We start from the raw sequence: 20,918 nt of genomic DNA on the forward strand, positions 1-20,918 counted from the left end.
ATTAATGTTTTAAATATAACATTTTGAATATAGAAATATTAAATGATTTAAATAACTGAAAAGATACTTTAAAAATTAAACTAAAACTGCCAGTAGGTGGCAGCAAGTCACAGATTTTATCACTGAATCATTCATTCAGTTGATTCATTCGATTCGAGGAATGAAGCAAGTGACTGTCTTTATGAATGGGAAATCATGAGTCACTGACTCATTAGATTCGTTAAAAAAGCCTGTTCATTCATAAACGATATACTGCTGTGTTTGAATGGAGATGCGCAGCGGCTCCGCTGTGTCTTTGTTTTAATCTATTTTCGACACACGAAATAGAGCAAAATCAGTCAATAGTGTTATAGTCAGACAATGTAAGTCACTTAATATCAACTTCTTGTTTATTGAACTGTTGTATTTAATCAGTATCACATCTACAAACTCCCTTGAAAATCATTAAAAGCTGTCACTCATCTTAGTTCATTGCGATCTCACATTTATAATCAACGAAGCTCTCTACACTGCACAATGAATCTCTTATTTACACCCTGTCTACACTTTGCTTATGAAAGGATTCGTGAGATATGTCTGTGATACATTACTCAACGCTGCAAAAACACATAGAAACATTTGAAGCTCCCCTGAGCGCAATCACAAATATGATGATGATCGGGTCAGTCGCACTGGTGCTCCTAAAAATTTTTCATAGTCGCACGCAGTAGTTTTCAGTCGCACTGTAGAGCCCTCATATGTGAAAAAAATATTGATAAAACCGATTATCGGTCGATCTCTTCTATCTATCTATCTATCTATCTATCTATCTATCTACTTTCCTAAACTTACACGAACCCTGAAGGAGTGTATGTGGCACAGAAATACTCGTCCAACTCATTTGTTTAAACTTTGGCCATGTTTAGCATGAGAATCCAATTCTTTAACAGTGTAAATAAGTCAGAATGCATGAAATGGCATTAGACCACCCCTTTACTTAATATTCCTTAATGTTCCTGGTGTTATTTTGCAAAAATTAATCTGGGCATGTTATTTCAAAGAAATAAACATTTGTCTTTCATCAAAATGTAAAAACATGCTTTGCTTCTGAAATTTCCTCTTTGGCTTATAGTTGAATATTTTGTTTCCATCTCTGATGTGTGACACATCATAATGTATGACTTTATAATAACTATATAAGAAGCTTAAAATAATTAATCTATTAAGAGAAGCTAGATTGTTTGCATTTCCATAGGAAACTGGAGTAGGTGGTGTACTTTAACATTTTGAATTCATTGTTCTATTGTGCTAAGCCCCTAACACAAAGTTTTTAGCATCTGAAATCATGTCATATTGTGGGGGCTGCTGTCTTAATAGATTCCAAAGCCTCTGTTTTTAAGGTTGTGGTATATAGGATGCCCTGAACTGATCTGAAGTCACTGATTCTGTAGTGCTGTATTGAATGTGGAAAAGCAGATTCCAGATTTGCTGACAGAATGAAGTGATGATAGTGATCTCACCACCTGCTGGCTGAGCAGAGGCCTGTGTAATAAAGAGGAAACAGAAGCTGCTCCAAATAGAACTGCTCAGAGTAAATTACCATCATTTACATAGTTTGCAGGGGATAGCGCAATTGTGTGTGTGTATCAAGTTTAGCCTGCCATGGATTGCCTTTAGAAAGCACTAGCCATAAGTGACTAAAGTTCAAATGAATATAAAATGAATACATGTAATATAAAAATCATGAAAGTAATCTTAAAAAAAAGTGAATTTTCTTCTGTATATACATTCATCGCATACATTGGCTTTTCTTTCTTTTTTTTAATTACCAGAACTCTTAATTGCCAACATAAAAAAATAGCCTATTTTAGTTATATTTATATAGTATTATATGATAGTATTTTAATATACTAGTATTTTGTTATTTTGAATTGTATTTATTTATTTTTATTTTATTTCTTTTGTTTTTTTTTTAGATTTAATTTTGATTCAAGTTTTAGTATTTAGGAATGCACATTTATAATGTTTTTCTTTTTATTATTTCAATTTAGCTTTCATGTGTTTTTATTTCATTTTTAATTTTAGTACATCGGTTAGTTGCCAATACTATACATTTCTAGTTTTTGAGATGTTTATTTTCAGAGATATTTTTTTTCACCTTCATTTCAATCAAAGATAATTATTTTAAAAGTTTTAGTTAACAACAACAACAACACTGTCCTAGAAGTTTGTTTTTTTGTAAATTGTAAGTATTTATTTTTTTAATCTCTCTTTATGTCATCAGAGATGTTATGAACACAAGCAGTACAGAAATGGACTGAAATTCTGCAAACAGATTCTCTCCAATCCCAAATTCTCAGAACATGGAGGTAAGAACCCCACCTGGAAGAGTTCTTGACATACAGGTACACTCGGATTTCACTGCCTATACAATTTAATCTGAATAACATGGACACAAATCTAAATGAATTGAAATTAACATATTCTAAACAATATTCACTCGAACATGTCATATCCATGTCCGTTGACAAGACAAAAATGAGTGGTGACTGGGCAGAATGACCAATAAGGCTGTTATCATGGATACTGATCATTTCAAAATAGCCAAATTTCAGTCTGGCACATTAATACTGCATAAAAACATACATATTTGTATATTTTTATACTGCAATGATATAATCAAAGTTATCAGCTGAAATTTGATTGTCTTCAACATAAAACATTCTTGAGTGAAAGGTGTAGGGGCTTGTTTACTTATCCCATGTAAGCTTACTAAGGGTTAATGGGTAAGGTAAAGGTTATGATCATTGCAGAGACACTGGCGATGAAAGGCCTGACCCTGAACTGCCTGGGGAAGAAAGAAGAAGCCTATGAACTTGTCCGCAGAGGTCTCCGAAATGACCTGAAGAGCCATGTCTGTATCCTTGGATATAGAGACCAACACACACATTTGAAAGCTTTCGGTTTGACATTTATACACAGTAGTATGATAATGGTCCATGTGTTGGAGCAGTTGGAATGAGTTTATTTCCTCATGTACACAGCAGCAGAATTAGCACTTCAGTATTTGTCTCAATTTGAAGCCCGTCGCGGCCGGTGGGGGTGATGGACCCCTGCCAAGATTCCTGCCCTGTGTCTGACTATGATGTGCAGTGACCCCATGAACTGTTTAGAGAGTCAAACACACAGTACAGTGCTTCCTCGCTGCTAGTCAAATGCTTCCAGTGTTTTACAGAGAATAATACCATATAATTAATTACTTCCTCCTTTTATTGGTTCTTTCTTCATGAGACACCATTACCACGTTTTTTTTTTTTTTTAAATGCTTATATTTATTTGAATTTAATTGAAGATGTTTCTCTTCAGGTTTAAGGATGGGTAGACAGAAGACAGACCAAGTCAGCTTAATGTTAGATATTTTCTTGAATTTTTATTAATGGAGACTGGCCTTGAGGAAAATATGTAGTATAAGCCAATTATGTAAATTTGTAACATGTTGTTCATGCAACTTTATTTATTTTTGCTTACTATCATTCTGCCTTCTCCATAGTATAAATTAAACGTATAGCTGTCTTAATATATATTGCATGGGGATCTTTATATATGTCTCTGGCCTTGCAAATTTTAGTGATTGTCCTGGGCACAGTATTGTACTGTCATCAGCTCTGTAGTGTCTCTGCAAAGTTCCCCTGCTGTCCTTAATGTGACATTTTCAGGCTGGCATGTGTACGGTTTGCTCCAGAGGTCTGACAAGAAGTACGACGAGGCTATTAAATGCTACAGAAACGCACTAAAATGGGACAAAGACAACTTGCAGATCCTTCGAGATCTCTCCCTCTTGCAGATCCAAATGAGAGACCTGGAGGGTTACAGGGTGAGTATGTGTATGAGTACGTTTCATTTTATTTGCTGAACAGTACAGTACGGTGCCCAATTTTTCAATTCTTTATTGGGTTCAATATGATTCTTTTGAAAGAAATTGTGGGTAATGCGCACAATTTCTATTTCCTGCAGTTTCTGCCTTTATAATGCGGGAGGTTCCCTCAAACAATATCAACTAAAGCATGTAGTTTTAGTAATCCACACAGATTATAAGATCAAATCAGTATTTTGAAAAGTTTCTGTGAGACTGTAATTTCACAAATAGCATGAATGAATCAGCTTTTTAAGAGATGTCAATTCTTGAGTGAATAATGTTCGTAAGAGTGAAGACTGTCCAGTGTTATTTTACATTTCATTACTTTATTCAATTTCTGTAGTATTTCTGTACCTGAATACTAAATGTAGACTTAATATTTTTATTATTATTATTAGGAATTATAATTATCCTAATCCTAAGATTTTCCTAATCATTATTATTAATATTATTAATGTTAAGAAATTTATTATGAAAATATTAGTAAATTTATAATTGTATATTTATTCAGCTGTATTTGTTTATGCTATATATTTTATTACTGAATGTTTACTTCTCTTTAAAATAAATTCAATTCAGAGTTTGAAATCAAGATTCCTTGCGTCGTGTGAATCAACACAATTATATAAACTGTAAAAACTTGAATGCTTTGAGTGAGGAAACATTTAGGTGAGATAATTGTAAAATATGTCTAAAAAATGAGCACCAAATCATATTACAAAGATTTCTGAAGAATCATTTGACACTGAAAACTGGAGTAATGGCTGCTAAAAATTCAGATTTGCCTTCACAGAAATAAAATACATTTTAAAATATGTTAAAATAGAAAAGTTATCTTAAATTGCAATATTACTGTTTAATATGTAAAATATATTGAAAAAATTTATATTTATTGCAATTAATAGCCCCATATTATTGCACAATTTTGAGGTGAAACACAAAGCAATGCATGTGTATGTTGGGCCAAATACGGGGGCTATGAATCAGCAATGTTCATTTCCTGTCTCTTGAGCTTGCTTCTCTCTCCTCTCTTGTGTCTTTATTTCTTTGTCTTCTGCACTATGATAAAGTGGGTGCTTAATGTTTCATACCCTCAGGCTACTCTGATACCTGCTTTTATCACTTAAATGAAAACCTTTCAGATTTGGGCTTTGTGCAATATGGCTCCACTGTGTTATTCTGTAGTTTTAAATGGTATTTGGTTACATTATTTTGAAAGGGGTCTAATTTCACCTCTACATTCAACAAGAACTTTATAAAGCTTGAACCTTTTAATCCTAACAGCAGAGAAATCCCTTGTTCTGACTGCATTGACTCTCTTATAGGAGACCCGGTATCAGCTGCTGCAGTTGCGGCCAGCCCAGCGAGCGTCATGGATTGGCTACGCCATTGCGTATCACCTCTTGGAGGACTATGAGATGGCTGCCAAAATCATTGAGGAGTTTAGAAAAACACAGCAGGTAAATGCAGACATGACGGGCAGATACAGCAAGATTTGTGTTCTCAATTTTGTGGGGTGGTCACAATACCAAAATGTTAGTAGTTCATGCCAGTACCACTGAAAACAACATCTTAAACCCTAATTTTTGATAGTGAAAACAAGTATGTTAATGAACACGTTAAATATAATATGCTTTGAAACAACATGGATTGTGAAAAGTCAGAGGCAAATTAAATTAAAACAATGGTATGTACCAGTCATATTAAGTATTATTTGTACACATTTATAAATTTGTACAAATTCATTTTTTTTTTATTTTCAGTTTTCATTTTAATATTTTTATATTTTGTGCATTTGTTTTTTTAATTAGGTTTTTATTTTTTATTTTAAATTATATTTTTTATGTATTTACATATTTCTATTTAGTTTTGTTTTAGTAATTTTAGTGCTTAAATTTATTTCAGTTAGTAACCACGGCAACATTTCTAATTTTCGTTTTTCATCTAATATTTCTGTTTTATTTTATATCAGCTTTATTTAAATCATGCAGCAGTTTTTAATTAATTTAGTTAACAATAACAAGTAAAAGTATTAAATTAACTTAAATGCTCGTTCAAGTTTTTCAAAAATAAAAAAAAAGACATTTACGTTTTTTCATAATGTTGTTTGACTAATATTAAGGACAGACTTTTTATCTTACTGTGTTTTGTGTTTATTACATAGGACAGTGGAGATTTGATATGAAAGTGGAGGGAATTTTCTGCACACTTCTGCATTGTATCAAGACACAAACACTCTCAGAGCATGCAAGAAATATCCAGCTTAGTATCAAAGTACATGTATTTTTTTTATATCCCTGTTTGCTTGGAATAGATTTGAAAGAACAGGGACAGAGGTCACAGGAGTGGTTAATGAGGTATTGTGAAGACGTCAACCTGCCACTCCAGGTCAACAGGCAACACAATGGCAAACGATTGTTGTGGCGTCCAAGATAAGACGCTTACTTCCTCTCATTGGTTTCTAGCACAACTGGAAACTACAAGTTGGCAGGCTAAATAAAAGATTCCTAACTGTTATATAGTGCTTCGGAGGGATTAGTTTACACAACAAATCCTTTCTGTATTTGTTTCTTACGATGTTTATGAATGTTTGATTTTTCAGACGTCCCCTGACAAGGTGGATTATGAGTACAGTGAGCTGCTGCTGTATCAGAATCAGGTCTTGAGGGAGGCGGGACTCTTCAGAGAAGCTTTGGAGCATCTCACCACCTACGAGAAACAGATTTGTGATAAACTGGCCGTGGAGGAAACCAAAGGTACATCAGTGCGCCTCTTTCTTCCTCATCTTCCACATTTTTGCTTTTTTTTTTTTCTGCTTTTATAATATTTTGTCCATTATGCAGTTTTTCCTATTCACATTTTGCTTGTCTAGCAGATTGACTTCCTGTTTGTGATGCCCTATGGAAAATGATCTCTCTTTTTATTTTCTCTCTTCGTGTTGTGGATGTGTAGGGGAGCTGCTGTTGAGTCTGGAACGGTTTGAGGAGGCGGCAGATGTGTACAGGCGACTACAGGAGAGAAATCCTGAAAATTGGTCTTATTACCATGGCCTGGAAAAAGCCCTCAAGCCTGGTACACACACACACACACACACACAAAAAAAATTATTTGTCTGCATATTTTTGATCTCTCGTCTTATACACACATTAGTAACCATTTAACAAAACACAGCAATTCTGGTGTTTTTTCAGCAAGTACAGAAGAGAAGCTGAAAATCTATGAGGAGGCCTGGGAGAAATACCCTAAAGGCCTCGTACCTCTCAGATTACCACTCAGCTTCCTGTCTGGTAGGCAGCGTTTCCTAATAATACATCAGCTTCTTCTGCAAGTTGTACGTATTTGAATGAAATTGTTTCTGTATTGTTTAGGAGATAAGTTTCGGGAGTGTCTAGATAGATATTTAAGAATGAACTTCAGTAAGGGCTGTCCTCCCGTCTTCACCACACTCAGATCTCTCTATCAGGACAAAGAGAAGGTGAGGACATAATCAACTTACACAGAACATACTAACTAGGGTTTATGTCCAGATGTGTTTTTCACATTTTGTGTAAATTGCAGGTGTCAATAATTGAAGACTTAGTTGTTGGTTTTGAAACGTCCTTACGGAGCAGTCGAATGTTCAGCCCAGATGGTATGGTGATATTTTTTTTCTTTATTCCATTTATTTACTTTTTTATGGTTTGAAATATTAGGGCCATGTCATGAGGAATCAAATTTTATTTTATTTTTTAAATAAAATATTAATCTGTACTTTAACTTTCAGAACACAAAACCTCCTCAAAATTTGTATTATCAAGTCAATAATTTCATACTAAACTTCAGTTTAAATGTCACTTTTCGATGTTTTTTTTTCTTTAAAGCTATAAATTACTTGTTTATTAAGTTTATTTTTGTTATATACAGTGGGGCAAAAAAGTATTTAGTCAGCCACCAATTGTGCAAGTTCTCCCACTTAAAAAGATGAGAGAGGCCTGTAATTTTCATCATAGGTATACCTCAACTATGAGAGAAAATGAGAAAAAAAAATCCAGAAATTTTATTTTTTTTTTAATTTATATTTTGTTTTACTTGCCCTGCCAATATTTACTGCCACAAAAAAAGTTGCTTTTATCGTCATTTTTTTTTACCCATGTTATCTTTTATTCTAATAAGCGTATATGACACCAAAATTTGTAGATACCAAATACATTTTATAATTCTTGATTCCAATTTTGATACTACAGCAAAAACTACTAGCCTAATAATTATAAAGTTCAAACTAGGGCTGTGCGATTAATCAAAATCGTCATAAAATCGCGATTTGAGCATGCTCGATTTCTAAATCGCTTTACAGCACGATTTTCCACGCCCCCGACCTCCCGCAGTATGCTATCCGAACCAATCAGAATGCAGCGCGCCTAAATGGAGCACGAGAACACGATCGTTTCCGCACGGAGTCTATTTCTGCTGTGCTGCATGCACAGCACATTATTCGCGGTAAAAATGAACATGGATTGACACAGAAATGTAGTAATTACACCATAAATGCATATAATTAAAGTCTACTGTTTCACAGTCAACACATGGCTTTTTGGCTAGATTTAAAACAAGGAAAAGTGCACTTTTAGATAAACAACGCAATAATAGATGGCACTTGTGGTGGTGGTAGTTAAACAAAGTTATATTTATTGAGTTTAAACGTGAATGTCTATGTAAGATTGTATTACTGTACTGTGATAAAAGAGAATCACAATGCTGAAAAAGCATTTTCAGAAACAACGTTTGGATTTGAAATCAAAATAATGGATAAATGTTGTGTTTGTGGTAAACAGCCGCGGATCAGGAGCGGACTTCAAACGCGTCCTGTATAAAAAAGAATGAGTCCGTGCTGCTTCTGCACTGCATACACACACTGTATACGCACTGCAGACGGAGTACGTGTGAACTTGGCGCAACAAATCTAGTTCAACATCGGAGGCAACGCCACAAAGAGCTCTATGACCAATGCATGGCAAAAAAAATCCCTGGACACAGGATTTTTCTGCCATATGTCTATTCTAGAGACATTTTGTTACACCTTTACTTAGTGATTATTTTGCCTTATGTCTGTTCTAGAGACATGTTACAGCTTCTTGATAAAGCTCTAATTGGTTTTCTTTTGGAAATATGTTTCAAATTCACACTGAATGCATTTATGACTGTAAAGCATGTCTGTGGGTGTCAAAATCGTGATTAAAATCGAAATCGCAAAATTGATCAAAGAAATTGCGATAGGTTTTTTTTGTCCATATCGCACAGCCCTAGTTCAAACATTATTAAAGACAAGTGAATAGTCAGTAAATAAGAACAAATTAACAAATTACAAGCAATAGCACAAATGAATGTTTAGAACAAATATACAAATGAAATGATGCTTTCTGAAAAACAGCAGATGGGCTGAATGAGAATGCAAGTTCACTCTCTGACAGCAGGTGGTGCTTATGGAACAGCACTTCCTTGGTTCCCGCTGTACTTATTACCGTAAATCCATAAAACACCATGTAAACTTTTCTGAAGAAAGTCAGTTCCCCACAGAGATACATTCATATAAACCCCTAATTCAACATTTAGGATTTTCTTTCAATATTTTGCTCATTGTGAACAGTGCTCTTGCTCTGCCTGCTACAGTGTTTACTAATATTTGCGTCTGTCTTCAGTGTCAACATCCGTTTACACACAAAGTAATATTTACACACAAATGACATTTTGAACTATGATTGCAGTGCAGTTTGTATGCAAGCCCGGAACGGAAATCGGTTGAAATAAAACAAAAAATGGCCAGTCGAATGGTGCATCTGTACTCCACTGTGTAAATTAAATATATATTAACTAGGGATGTACCGCGAGCCGGTTGAAAATCGATTCAAATATGTGACAATTTAAATCGGTTGAGATGCTAAACAAATCGCGATTCATTTAGGTGTAGGAGTTTATATGAATGTATGTCTGAGGGGAACTTACTGTCTTTAGAAAAGTTTAGATGCTATTTTTTCTTTTCGTCTTGCCTCTGCATAATGCATATTAAAGTTCATGACTGCAGCTCTGCTGTGTTTACAGCGGAAACCAAGGAAACGCTTTAAGCGCCACCTGCTGGCAGAGAGTGAATCTGCGTCTCATTCAGCTCATCCGCTGTTTCATGCAGATATTTTTTATGTATAGTTTCACAAAACTGAAGTCAAACAATTCTGTTTTTGCTTCAAATTTCGGAATTATACAATTTTATTTAGATTAAAAACTGCTCATGTATGCAGCATCTTTGTTTGGATCATGATTAAAATGCAGTGGTTGCCTCTCATTGTAAATGGAAAGAGCACAGACAAAGCCTTATTTTGTTTATATGAAGAGATTTATTTGTGTTACTTATTTATTTGATTTGGGGCTTGTTTTAAAATTTCAATTTAGTTTTGTTACTTACATTTTAAAGTATATTTAAATTTAGTTATTTAGCAGACAGTTTTATCCAAAGTGACTTACAAATGAGGACAATAGAAGCAATCAAAACCAACAAAAGAGCAATAATATGCAAGTGCTATATTAGTACTGTATATTATTATAGTGTTATATTTCAATTTCACAAAGAAATGTGCAGCATTTTGTCCATAAAAACACGTGCAAATGCTAATCTTTTGTGACAATGCAGCAGTGGCCCGATCGGGCCAATGACAAATCTGTGAACTGTCCCAAGTCTTTCACGCTGACCCCGTGCCATCTGGCAGTCCTTATTGTCGAGCCCAGATATATATATACTTTTTTTTTTTTTAAACAAACATTATAATTGGAAATTATGGAGAAATTAAATGATGAAAAATTTGACGCTTTGGTGAGCCACCTGATGTGTTAGTGCATTAGTATTACCTGATTGGTTCTTTTGATGTTTACATATAGATGATGGCAAGGAAGAGCCGCCCACTACATTACTCTGGGTGCAGTATTTCCTGGCTCAACACTTTGATCAGATCAGCCAGCACACCATGGCTCTCGACTACATCAATGCTGCCATTGAGAGCACACCTACTCTGATAGAGCTCTTCCTCATTAAAGCCAAGATATACAAGGTGATGTCCAAAACACATTGCATACAATTACCATTTTGGAAATTCTTTTAATTCAAATCGCAGTATGCTAATTGAAGCGATGATTGCAACAGCTGTGTCTCACCAAACAGTGTGACTAATTAAAAGAAATGCAGAATAATTAGGTGGGTTCAGTCATTTGATTGTCATATCCCGGCTCCATTGGGTCCCGTTTGTATTTTCCTCACTCAGCATGCTGGGAACATCCGGGAAGCAGCTCGTTGGATGGACGAAGCTCAGGCCCTGGACACAGCAGACCGTTTTATTAACTCTAAATGCGCCAAGTACCTGCTTAAAGCAGGTCTGGTCAAGGAGGCTGAGGAAATGTGCGCCAAGTTCACAAGGGTAAGGGAAATGTGTGTGTACTTTCGTGTATATATTCTACTCACCGGTGTTTTGTGTGTAACTGCTCTGTTCCTCTCTCTCAGGAGGGAGCGTCTGCGGTAGAGAATCTGAATGAGATGCAGTGCATGTGGTTCCAGACTGAATGTGCTCTGGCCTATAAATCAATGAAGAAATATGGAGAAGCGCTGAAAAAATGCCATGAGATTGAAAGGGTCAGTCATTTTTGCTTTGTCATTATATCATGGTATTTGTGTGCTGATTTTACCTCCTCATCTGATTACTTCGCTCTCACATTCGTTCATAACAGCACTTTGTAGAGATAACAGATGACCAGTTTGACTTCCATACGTACTGTATGCGGAAGATGACGCTGCGTTCCTATGTGGACCTGCTTAAACTGGAGGACGTGTTACGTATGCACCCATTCTACTTCAAAGCCTCACAAACCGCAATCCAAATCTACCTCAACCTGCATGACAACCCGTTAACGGATGACAGCAAGGAACTACAGGCTGATACCGGTAATATGCCATAAATCTATGGAAGCCAGATTCTGCTACAGATTAAAAAATGAAGGTAACTGTGACTTTTTCATCTCACAATTCTGACTTTTATCCTTGTAGAATTGTGAGGGGGGAAAAGTCTGAATAGTGAGATGAAAAAGTCACAATTAATTTAGTATTTTTTGTTCTGTGGTGGAAATGACAAAACTGAATTGCGAGATGTAAACTCAGAATTCAGAGGGGGGAAAAGTTAGAATTATGAGATGTAGGCTTAGTATTTAAAGAAACAAAGTCAGAATTCCGAGTTTGTATTTAGCAATTTTGAGTTTATTTTCCAAAGTGTTTATTTTGCAATTCGTTTTTTCTCAGACCGTTTTCTCACAGTTCTGAGAAAAAAGTATTTTAAATTAAATTGTGAGAAAACAGTCCGAATTGTGTGAGGGGGAAAAAGTTGCAATTACCTTGATTATTCCATGCCAGAAACGGGCCTCCATAAACTGAAGCAAGCCTGTATATGTTTACTTTAAAAAGAAGTGTGCTCAATGTTGCTTGGGTTTTCCAAACAGGGAACCTGACTGACAAAGAACTGAAGAAGTTAAGGAACAAGCAACGGAGAGCACAGAAGAAAGCACAGCTGGAGGAAGAAAAAAAGAACGCGGAGAAAGAGAAACAGTTAAAGAACCAGAAAAAGAAAAAAGAGGATGATGACGAAGAGATCGGCGGACCTAAAGAGGAACTTATACCAGAGAAACTGGCCAGGGTGTGTTTGTTTTGAGAGGAATGTTTGTGAAAGTGGGGAATTCTTCATCTGAAAGATTTTCAGCACAGTTCATCTCTTTAGTAGGAATACCAAGGGGAAATTCGAAGAAACTCGAAGCCTGTTCTTTGTGCTTGGACAAAAAATATTTTGTTTCTCTTTCATTTTTAAGGTGGAGAACCCATTAGATGAAGCTGTAAAGTTTCTGACACCCTTGAAAAACTTGGTGAAGAATAAGATAGACACACACCTTCTGGCCTTTGAGATCTACTTTAGGAAAGGTACATGCATTACATCTCTGAACTCCATTCTCATCTCCATTTGTACAGTCTAATAATAGTTTTCCTTTTTTAATAATCCATTTCTCTTGGATGAACGTCAGAATACGAAACAAATTATCTGTTGCTACATCTCAACTTGAATAGCTGCATAATTTCAGTGTTCCTTGTCCTCAATTTCCTCACAGAAAAGTACCTGTTAATGCTGCAGTCAGTGAAGAGGGCTTATGCAATAGACCCGGACCACCCTTGGCTTCACCAGTGTCTAGTGCGCTTCTTTAAAGGAGGTGAGTGAACCCAGGGTGCCTCTTGCTATTAGTTTGGTTGTATTTTCTTTACATTTTATCAATCAGTCACTATTATGTCTTAATTTGTTGCTTTTGACACCATGTTCACCTCCATGCGTTGGTTGAATTGCAAATTTGGTTGGTAATGTGTTCCTGTTGATTGGCTAACAGTGTCCGAAAGTAAAGACCTAGCAGAATCGGTCAGCATGGTTCTCAAGCAGGAAATCTCCAGGCTGTTTGGGGAAAGTAATGCAAAGAGCTTCAACCAGGCTTTCCTCACCAAGTACTTCAATTCCATCCCTCATCGAGTAGCAGGTGCACATACACAACACTTTATGTGCTCACAACTTTCAAACTGCTACTTTTTCATGTTCAATGTTCAATTTCACCTTTTTTTCTTGCTTTACAGCTGCCAAAATGATGTTCTACTTAGACCCTTCAACACAGAAGAAAGCGGTGGAACTGGCTATAGCACTTGATGAATCACTGAACAACAGAAATATTCAGGTACATAATGGGCTACATGACCTTAAAAAGGTCATATGATGCGATTTCAAGTTTTCCTTTTTCTTTGGAGCTGGAAGCTGTTCGTGAATAGATAAGATCCCTAAAGTCTCAAACCCAAAGAGATATTCTTTATAAAAGTTAAGACTGGTCCACGCCCTACCAAAACGGCTAATTTAAACATGCCCCCACATGTCTACGTCACGATGTGGGAAGATTTGCATAACGCCATCCAAATGGTCACACGTGTATTGTTGCTGCCACTGCCGCTGCCATGTTGTGAAGACGCTGTGTTTTCGTTGTGAAAGCGAAACTACTTTGTTTGGCCTTCCAAAAGAAGACGCGACTAGAAATCAGTGGTTAAGTCGTATTTACAACACTGTTCCAGAACAGTTCAACCCAAATATTCAGATGTGTGCAGCACATTTTATGGAGGACTGTTTCCTGGTAGAGTAGACTACAATGCCGGCTGTTCTGACTCACAGACTGTAAGTACGTTTTCATTCTCGCTTTTCAGACCGATGAGCTTTGTAAGAATAGACACGTTTCAGAAAGGAGGGGCATAGAGGAGAAACAATAATGTACAGTATGTGGAAAATAATGTGTTTTTGATCCTTAAACACATTTCATTACACCAAATACACAAAATAATGTTATTTTTAGCAACATCATATGACCCCTTTAAGAGGATTTTACTAGCTGGTTAATGTATAAAAAGTGGTAAGAATGGAAATGTTTGGGTAAGTAGTGTAAAACAACTTTGTGATTTCCTTCACAATACTGAATTGACCACAGTTTTCTGTTTTTTTTGTTTTTGTTTTTTGAAAGCTGATGTCCTTCGCAAACCCCCAATTGGGAAACCCTAGTATATTACATGCTTATATTACTATTTCATTTTTGCAGATCTGTACAGAGGTTTTGGAAAGCCTGCGTGATGGCAGCCTCGGAGAGGCTAAGGAAACCGCAGAGTTATACCGAGCGGAGTGTCTTAAGATCTACCCCTATACGCTGGCCTTCATGCCTCCAGGCTACGAGGAAAACATGAAGATTGCGGTCAATGGAGACGTCTCCACAGAAACTGAGGAGCTGGCCAATGATATGTGAAGATCTGAAGAGGGTGAAGGACTGAGGGAGGAGGTGGAATGGGAAGCGGTGTGGCACCGCCACTGTCAAACACCCGAGATGGTTGCAGTTGACTAATGCGATTCTGTGAGGAACTTCCTGCGATCTTCTATGCCCCCAGAAATTGCAGTTAGGACTAACAGACAATGACTGTGTTTTGGAGTGGAGGAAGAAGAAGAGGCGGAGTGTTGGGGGGCGGAGAGAATAAATTGCCCATTTTACTTTTTTAACCTTGCTGATGACTACTCTCTAACTGAAAACTAGTCAAACATGCATCCCATTTTGAATACAGTATGTCTTGTAAATGCAAACTTTGTGCAATGGCGAGAGCAAATCCCATAGTCAACAAACCAAGCTAGAGAAGCGCACTCAAACCCATCTTTCCCCTGTTTTAAAGAGTAATTTATATGAAAAATGAAAGCTTAAAAAGGTTATGTGGCTTGTGCAAAAGATCTGGTTTGAGTTGGTGTGAAAAGGCAGCTGAACCGTTGGATGTACTTTAGGGGGGAGACTGGACATGGACAGGAAGTGATGTCATAATGGGAAGCGGCATGTGTAGAGGTTCCTTGTTGCATATCTTGAAGAAGGAAGAGGCTGTATCCAACAAACGACAGTAAACTGTGATCAAGAGCCTGTGAAATTGACAGAAGAAAACCCTTTCCCCCCTTTCTCCTTCATCTTCATTCTGTCACTCTGTTTGATCCAAATGGGTTACAGTGTTCAAAGAAGAGTTTGTTGTATGATAGATTTTTTGTAATAAAAAAATCGTGAGAGCACACATTTGGCACCAGTCCATGCACATCACTGTTCCTTCACATTGACATTGGTAGAGTCTTCAAAACATAGTAGATAACATAGATAAGCATACTTTGCCTCAATTACACTAGAAACCGTTCTAACTACTGAGGGATATGAAATAACTGTGGGCTGTTTTGGTTTCTGTCCAAGCTGGATGTCAGACTACCATTTTAAAAACGGTTCTTACCCCCTTTTATTGTATGCATAATTGCATACATGAATTCATGCATGCAATGAATACTTGTGTTTTTATTATATTGTAAAAGAGAGAGAGAGAAGCTTAAATTTACTTAAATTACGTGCTTTGACGTCTTATGAAGGGTGGTCTTTGAAAACGAGTCCAAGTTTCTCTTATTTAAAGGGGAAGTTCTTCTAATCTAACCATCAGTCATGGGCATGTGAGGAGTGCTCTGAACATTTAGCCTCCTTTTAACATCCATTTCACATGTTTGTTTCGCCACTGGAACTGTAGATGGATTCGTCCATAGACGATTGGTGCGCTGCCGTCGTACCTGTAAGATAATTGTGATTGGAGATGCCGGTGTCGGTAAGACCTGTCTGAGAGCTCCGGTTCATCGACCGGTAACCCGGTGCGCTGCCGTCGTACCTGTAAGATAATTGTGATTGGAGATGCCGGTGTCGGTAAGACCTGTCTGACTCACCGCTTCTGCAACGGACAGTTTCCCAGCAGAACGGAGGCTACAATCGGGGTGGATTTTCGTGAGAAACTTCTTGAGATCGAAGGCGAGAAAATCAAAGTAAGACTTCTAAGTTTAACGGTATTTTGGTTTATTATGAAACACGTTTATATTGTGAGCTAATTACAAAATGTTGCTAGGATGCATAAAGCTAATTTAGGCGGTGCAATAAAATCGTTCCAAAAACGCGATTTCATTCATCACGAATCGGTTCTTTCGAACGGCGTTTAAAAGGAAAAAGACGAGATTTTACGTCGTGCTGTAAAATCTCAACATCACGTGGCTGGAGAGGTGTTCTGTGTAATTTTTGTGTTTTTAATCAAGTCAATCATTATCAGAACGGTTTATTTGTAACGGTTAAATTAACTTTTCACCCCATAAACTGAATCATATGTAGCGTTACACAAATCCTCTTAATATCGGGTTACTCATCGTTTAAATTGAATGAATTTGACTTGTTCGAAAGAGACATTGCTCTAGTTACTCCGTGAATTGTTGACTCGTAAACTGAAGAATTTGGATTTACCGGCTCTGATGTCAATTCAATAACCGACGTAAATGTTTACTTCTATAATTTTTAAGTGGTAGATAAGATTTATTGCGTGTGAATCCCATAGAGGAACAAGAGCAAAACGTGGGATTTCACCGTTTTGTTGTGATCTTTTCTGAGCTTCAAAATGAGGAATTGAACTTCACTTTTAAGAAAAATAGTCCTATGCACAAACATTAAACAACAACTGCCTTAAAGATAACCACATTACATTACGTTTGAGTACATTTGCCTGTCTAAGAACAAATTAAGTTTGTGATTTAAGTATGTCATGTTAATTTTAAGATGTTGTCTAGACTTCAGCAGTACATTGGCATTTTCTACTTCTGCAAAGTCAATGCAGCACTGTTGTTTATGGGTCTGTCTTCTGTGAACATCTTACTGTCATATTTGTTCGCATGTTCCTCTTGTGATATGAATTAATCAGATTTGCTTTTGCTTTGCAGTATTTATGTGTGTATAAAAAAATACAACTTTTCATTATTATAGCCCAGTGTAAACTGGATTACATAATTATATATATATATTTTTTAAAGTAGGTTTTAATAAGTACTTGTAATTAGATTATATTACATTTTAAAATACTCGTAATCAGAGTAGGCTACACTTACTTTTTTATTGATTACATGATTACATATTATTCACAAAAGTCTTTGTCCTTGGAAGGCTTTTGTCTTTCAAACACATTAAAATGCAAAAAATGTACATTATTTCTTATTTGCATGTAATGCAGGGATTCCCAATTTTTTTTAAGGTCATATATGAATAACACATTTGCATGTTCACGGTTCTCTGACGTTGGTTAATGGCCACATGACATGCAGGTAAACAAATAAAATATTTTATTTTTATTTTAAAGATTTATTTTAATTCTACATTTTTCATGATTTAACTATTAGCTTTTCATTTAAACTCACAAACCCCTGCAGTTCCTGCGTGAACCTCATTTTATGAAACCTTGACGTAATGTTTAATGCTTCATTTTCTTAATTTAACAATTAATATTTTCAATCTCTTTGCATTTTTGCATCAATATGATAGTTTTATCCTATTTAAATCAATGTGATTAACAAGTTAGGTCGCAAGTGATCAAAAAGGAGTCCGATTATATTACTTAAATGTGCAATGTAATGGATTACGTTACTAACTACAATTTTTGTCAGATAATTTGGAATCAGTAACGGACTATAATTTGTAAGTAACCTACCCAGCACTGCCCTTAGGTCAGATTAACCCTATGGAGATTTAATTTCAGTTTTCAATGATTCTATAGCTCAAATGGTAAAGCATGTCACTAGCAACGGCAAGGTCATAAGTTAAATTCCAAGTATACAAAAATATGAATCTCTTCCTTTTCTGTCTCACCTCAGATGCAGCTCTGGGACACGGCAGGTCAGGAGCGTTTTCGTAAAAGCATGGTGCAGCACTACTATCGCAATGTGCACGGAATTGTCTTTGTCTTTGATGTCACTAACCCCACTAGTTTCTGCAATCTTCCCTTGTGGATGGACGAGTGCCGTCAGCACTCTCTTGGTCTGGATATACCCCGTGCCCTCGTTTGCAACAAGGCCGATCTGGTCACTTCGACGACTGCTTCTGTGTTAATCGTCCAGGCTCGTCACTTGGCTGAAGTCCACGGAATGTCTTTTTATCTTACTTCAGCCAAAGGTCCCAAAGGGGACCAGGTGGACAGCATCTTTGTGACATTGGCACAGAGGTTGAAGAGCCAGAGAAGGGAGAGTGTGAACGAATGTGTATTACACTGCAGATCTGAGAGCTTCAATATCCCAGCAAGAGTCATAACAGCACAAGAGAGCAAGAAGAAATGGGCCTGCATCTGCTAATGGATGGATGAACTCGAGAGTTATTTTAGTATATCCACTAAAAGAGGCATAGAAAATAACAGTAGGTACTTTGGTCTCTATGTGTGATAGTATGAATGCTGGTTTAAATGGCAATTGCCATTTGGATTTTTATAGTCCTCTGGCCATCTTGGTTTGGTAGACAAGGTCTAGGTTACTTAACACAACATAATCTGTATGAAGAAATGCCTTATAATGAAACAAATTGCAAGACAGTGAGATTTGAGAGTTTCTCTGGGGTTTTCCTGACCGCTGAATCTTCACTTGTACTTGCTGCTCTTTGCACTGGGTTTAGGCTATAGTGACTAACATCCATATAAAACAATTCAAATATATTGTATTTACAGGTAGCAAAGTGTTTGTATGATTCAGTAAATTAATAAAAGTGTCTCTTTGTTCTTTTTGGTTCTTTGTTCTTTTTCTCTTTACAACTTTCTACTCAAATTATTGAATGATTGGGAAGCAGAAAGGAAGGCGAGGTATGAAGAGGAGCAAATGTAGATGCAGTAAAGATTTAAGATATGATCATAATTCAGGTTGTTCCAGTAAACATCTTGTTAATGGAGCCAAACTCTCAGCAACCAATCATAGTTCAAGTGCAGCTGACTATCTGCTTGATACTGACCAAAAAGAAACATCTGCCATTTTTTCCTCTTCTTTTTGAGGCTTCCAATAATGCAGTGCATTGGAAAAGAGATGTGCCAGAAAATGTTTCGTTTCCTCAGCTTACCACACTTTCTTTTTCATCTGTAGATGCCAGAGTGACACCAATATTTGTGTAAAAACATCCAATTTATGTTTGCAAATATTTAATATTCTCTTCAATTATCAGCGTTAGTCATTTTTAAATAATTTGGCAAGTATAAAAACAGAGGCTTACATTTAGAGCTATACAAACTAGCACTTGACAGGTAGCACATCCAACTCGACTGAAAAAAGGAGCGAGGATAATAATCAACAGAATAGATGTTTCTGTGTCATTGAAATAAATGTACCAAATTTAGTGGATTAGGTTGGAAATGAACAAATATATTCACAAATAAGCTATTAATTTTGCTCATTGTGCAACGAGTTGTGTTCTGACCAGAATCACAGTCATTCTGAGCATGCTTTCAAACTAATTTTCATTTTTTTTTCTTTTATTTATATATATTATCTTAGCGTTCTTAGTGCAGTTTCTGTTTTATCATGTGGGTTTGTGAGTATGCTTATCCAGCCTTTCAGTGTAAGAACTCTTTTCATTGTTTAATATTTAATCTGATCACTAAACCTTTTGACTGTTTAACTTAGTATTTGTGCAATTAAATAAACATGAGATTTAAATTGATTCGTTGTTCATCTTTCTACTTTTCTTTCAGTCATCATTTAAGATAACTTCCGATGAGTCAATTATCTTACTGAAGCTTCCCATAAAAAAGTACATTTGCTAAAATATGTTTCAAAATATATTTGTGTAAATATATTTTCTACCAATATATTTTTGACCATTTTTTGTATATTATTGAAAATATATTTAAAAATACAACATTTAAATATTTAAAATATATTATTTTAGTTATATATATATATATATATATATATATTACTATATAAATAACATATTTAAATGAAATAAAACTATAACAGAACTTAACAATCGTGCTTCTCAGGAGCCTCCAGTCGCATACCTGACTTCTGTCCATCAAAATACAAATTAGCTACTATATACATATGGGCCTAAAAAGAAACGCTAAGCTGGACATTAACTACAGTTAAGTTGGTTATATGAAGCAAAAAAAAAATAGGCATCCTTGTTTATTATGCAAGAATAATCATGTCCATTATGTTGTGTTTTGTGTAGAGCTGTTTCATCTCAGCACAAATTAATATACCCCATTTTTTTACAAGGTATTTACAGTTTTTTTCAACTGCTTACATTTTCAAAAATGTGCCTCTTTTTTTCAAAACTTTACACACAAATCCAAGAATTGCACACACAAAATGCAAAATGCCTCACATCTCTTGCTAAATGAAGTACTGCATTCAAAATATCACAAACACATCTCAAAAGCAAACATTTGTCTTAAGTTACAAACACCTTTGCCATAATATATTTTTGGATATATCATATGTGACCATGGACCACAAAACCAGTCCGAAGTCGCTGGGGTATATTTTTAGCAAAAGCCAAAAATACATTGTATGGGTCAAAATTATAGATTTTTCTTTTATGCCAAAAATCATTAGGA

At 35.9% G+C, this 20,918-nt stretch overlaps 2 protein-coding genes across 4 annotated transcripts in view; both read left to right on the forward strand.

Annotated features, from left to right (window-relative positions):
• Positions 1 to 15,619, forward strand: part of LOC107674234 (N-alpha-acetyltransferase 15, NatA auxiliary subunit-like) — a 20,105-nt gene extending 4,486 nt beyond the window's left edge. The window contains exons 2-20 of one of the 2 annotated variants that reach the window (XM_016468151.1): positions 2,264 to 2,348; positions 2,793 to 2,897; positions 3,696 to 3,853; positions 5,221 to 5,355; positions 6,498 to 6,651; positions 6,848 to 6,967; positions 7,087 to 7,182; positions 7,264 to 7,370; positions 7,454 to 7,526; positions 10,799 to 10,968; positions 11,179 to 11,331; positions 11,415 to 11,543; positions 11,639 to 11,852; positions 12,401 to 12,594; positions 12,764 to 12,872; positions 13,058 to 13,156; positions 13,328 to 13,471; positions 13,566 to 13,663; positions 14,564 to 15,619. In XM_016468151.1, the coding sequence (XP_016323637.1) occupies positions 2,264 to 2,348; positions 2,793 to 2,897; positions 3,696 to 3,853; positions 5,221 to 5,355; positions 6,498 to 6,651; positions 6,848 to 6,967; positions 7,087 to 7,182; positions 7,264 to 7,370; positions 7,454 to 7,526; positions 10,799 to 10,968; positions 11,179 to 11,331; positions 11,415 to 11,543; positions 11,639 to 11,852; positions 12,401 to 12,594; positions 12,764 to 12,872; positions 13,058 to 13,156; positions 13,328 to 13,471; positions 13,566 to 13,663; positions 14,564 to 14,764 (2,544 nt within the window). In that variant the 3' untranslated portion in view covers positions 14,765 to 15,619. Of the gene's footprint in view, positions 1 to 2,263; positions 2,385 to 2,792; positions 2,898 to 3,695; positions 3,854 to 5,220; positions 5,356 to 6,497; positions 6,652 to 6,847; positions 6,968 to 7,086; positions 7,183 to 7,263; positions 7,371 to 7,453; positions 7,527 to 10,798; positions 10,969 to 11,178; positions 11,332 to 11,414; positions 11,544 to 11,638; positions 11,853 to 12,400; positions 12,595 to 12,763; positions 12,873 to 13,057; positions 13,157 to 13,327; positions 13,472 to 13,565; positions 13,664 to 14,563 lie in introns of those variants that run through there. The other variant, XM_016468152.1, reaches the window with a different exon arrangement.
• A 358-nt stretch (positions 15,620 to 15,977) lies between these two features.
• On the forward strand, positions 15,978 to 19,072 carry LOC107674199 (ras-related protein Rab-33B-like). Of its 2 annotated transcripts, XM_016468102.1 has the most exons (3): positions 15,978 to 16,067; positions 16,141 to 16,338; positions 18,199 to 19,072. In XM_016468102.1, the coding sequence occupies exons 1-3, from the start codon at positions 16,053 to 16,055 to the stop codon at positions 18,670 to 18,672; spliced, it is 687 nt and encodes a 228-aa protein (XP_016323588.1). In that variant the 5' UTR covers positions 15,978 to 16,052; the 3' UTR covers positions 18,673 to 19,072. The 2 variants fall into 2 exon arrangements, with proteins under 2 accessions (XP_016323588.1, XP_016323589.1); XM_016468103.1 differs by lacking the exons at positions 15,978 to 16,067; positions 16,141 to 16,338 and adding an exon at positions 17,616 to 17,652.
• The last annotated feature ends 1,846 nt before the right edge of the window (positions 19,073 to 20,918 follow it).

Source organism: Sinocyclocheilus anshuiensis, unplaced genomic scaffold (assembly GCF_001515605.1).
Source record: "Sinocyclocheilus anshuiensis isolate Anshui unplaced genomic scaffold, SAMN03320099.WGS_v1.1 scaffold728, whole genome shotgun sequence".
Lineage (NCBI taxonomy): Eukaryota > Metazoa > Chordata > Actinopteri > Cypriniformes > Cyprinidae > Sinocyclocheilus > Sinocyclocheilus anshuiensis.

What these genes read in the sequence shown, in the direction of transcription:
- LOC107674199 (XM_016468102.1), top strand. An exon ending in TCGAAGGCGAGAAAATCAAA is followed by an intron (nt 16,339 to 18,198) that starts GTAAGACTTCTA and finishes GTCTCACCTCAG; the next exon opens with ATGCAGCTCTGGGACACGGC.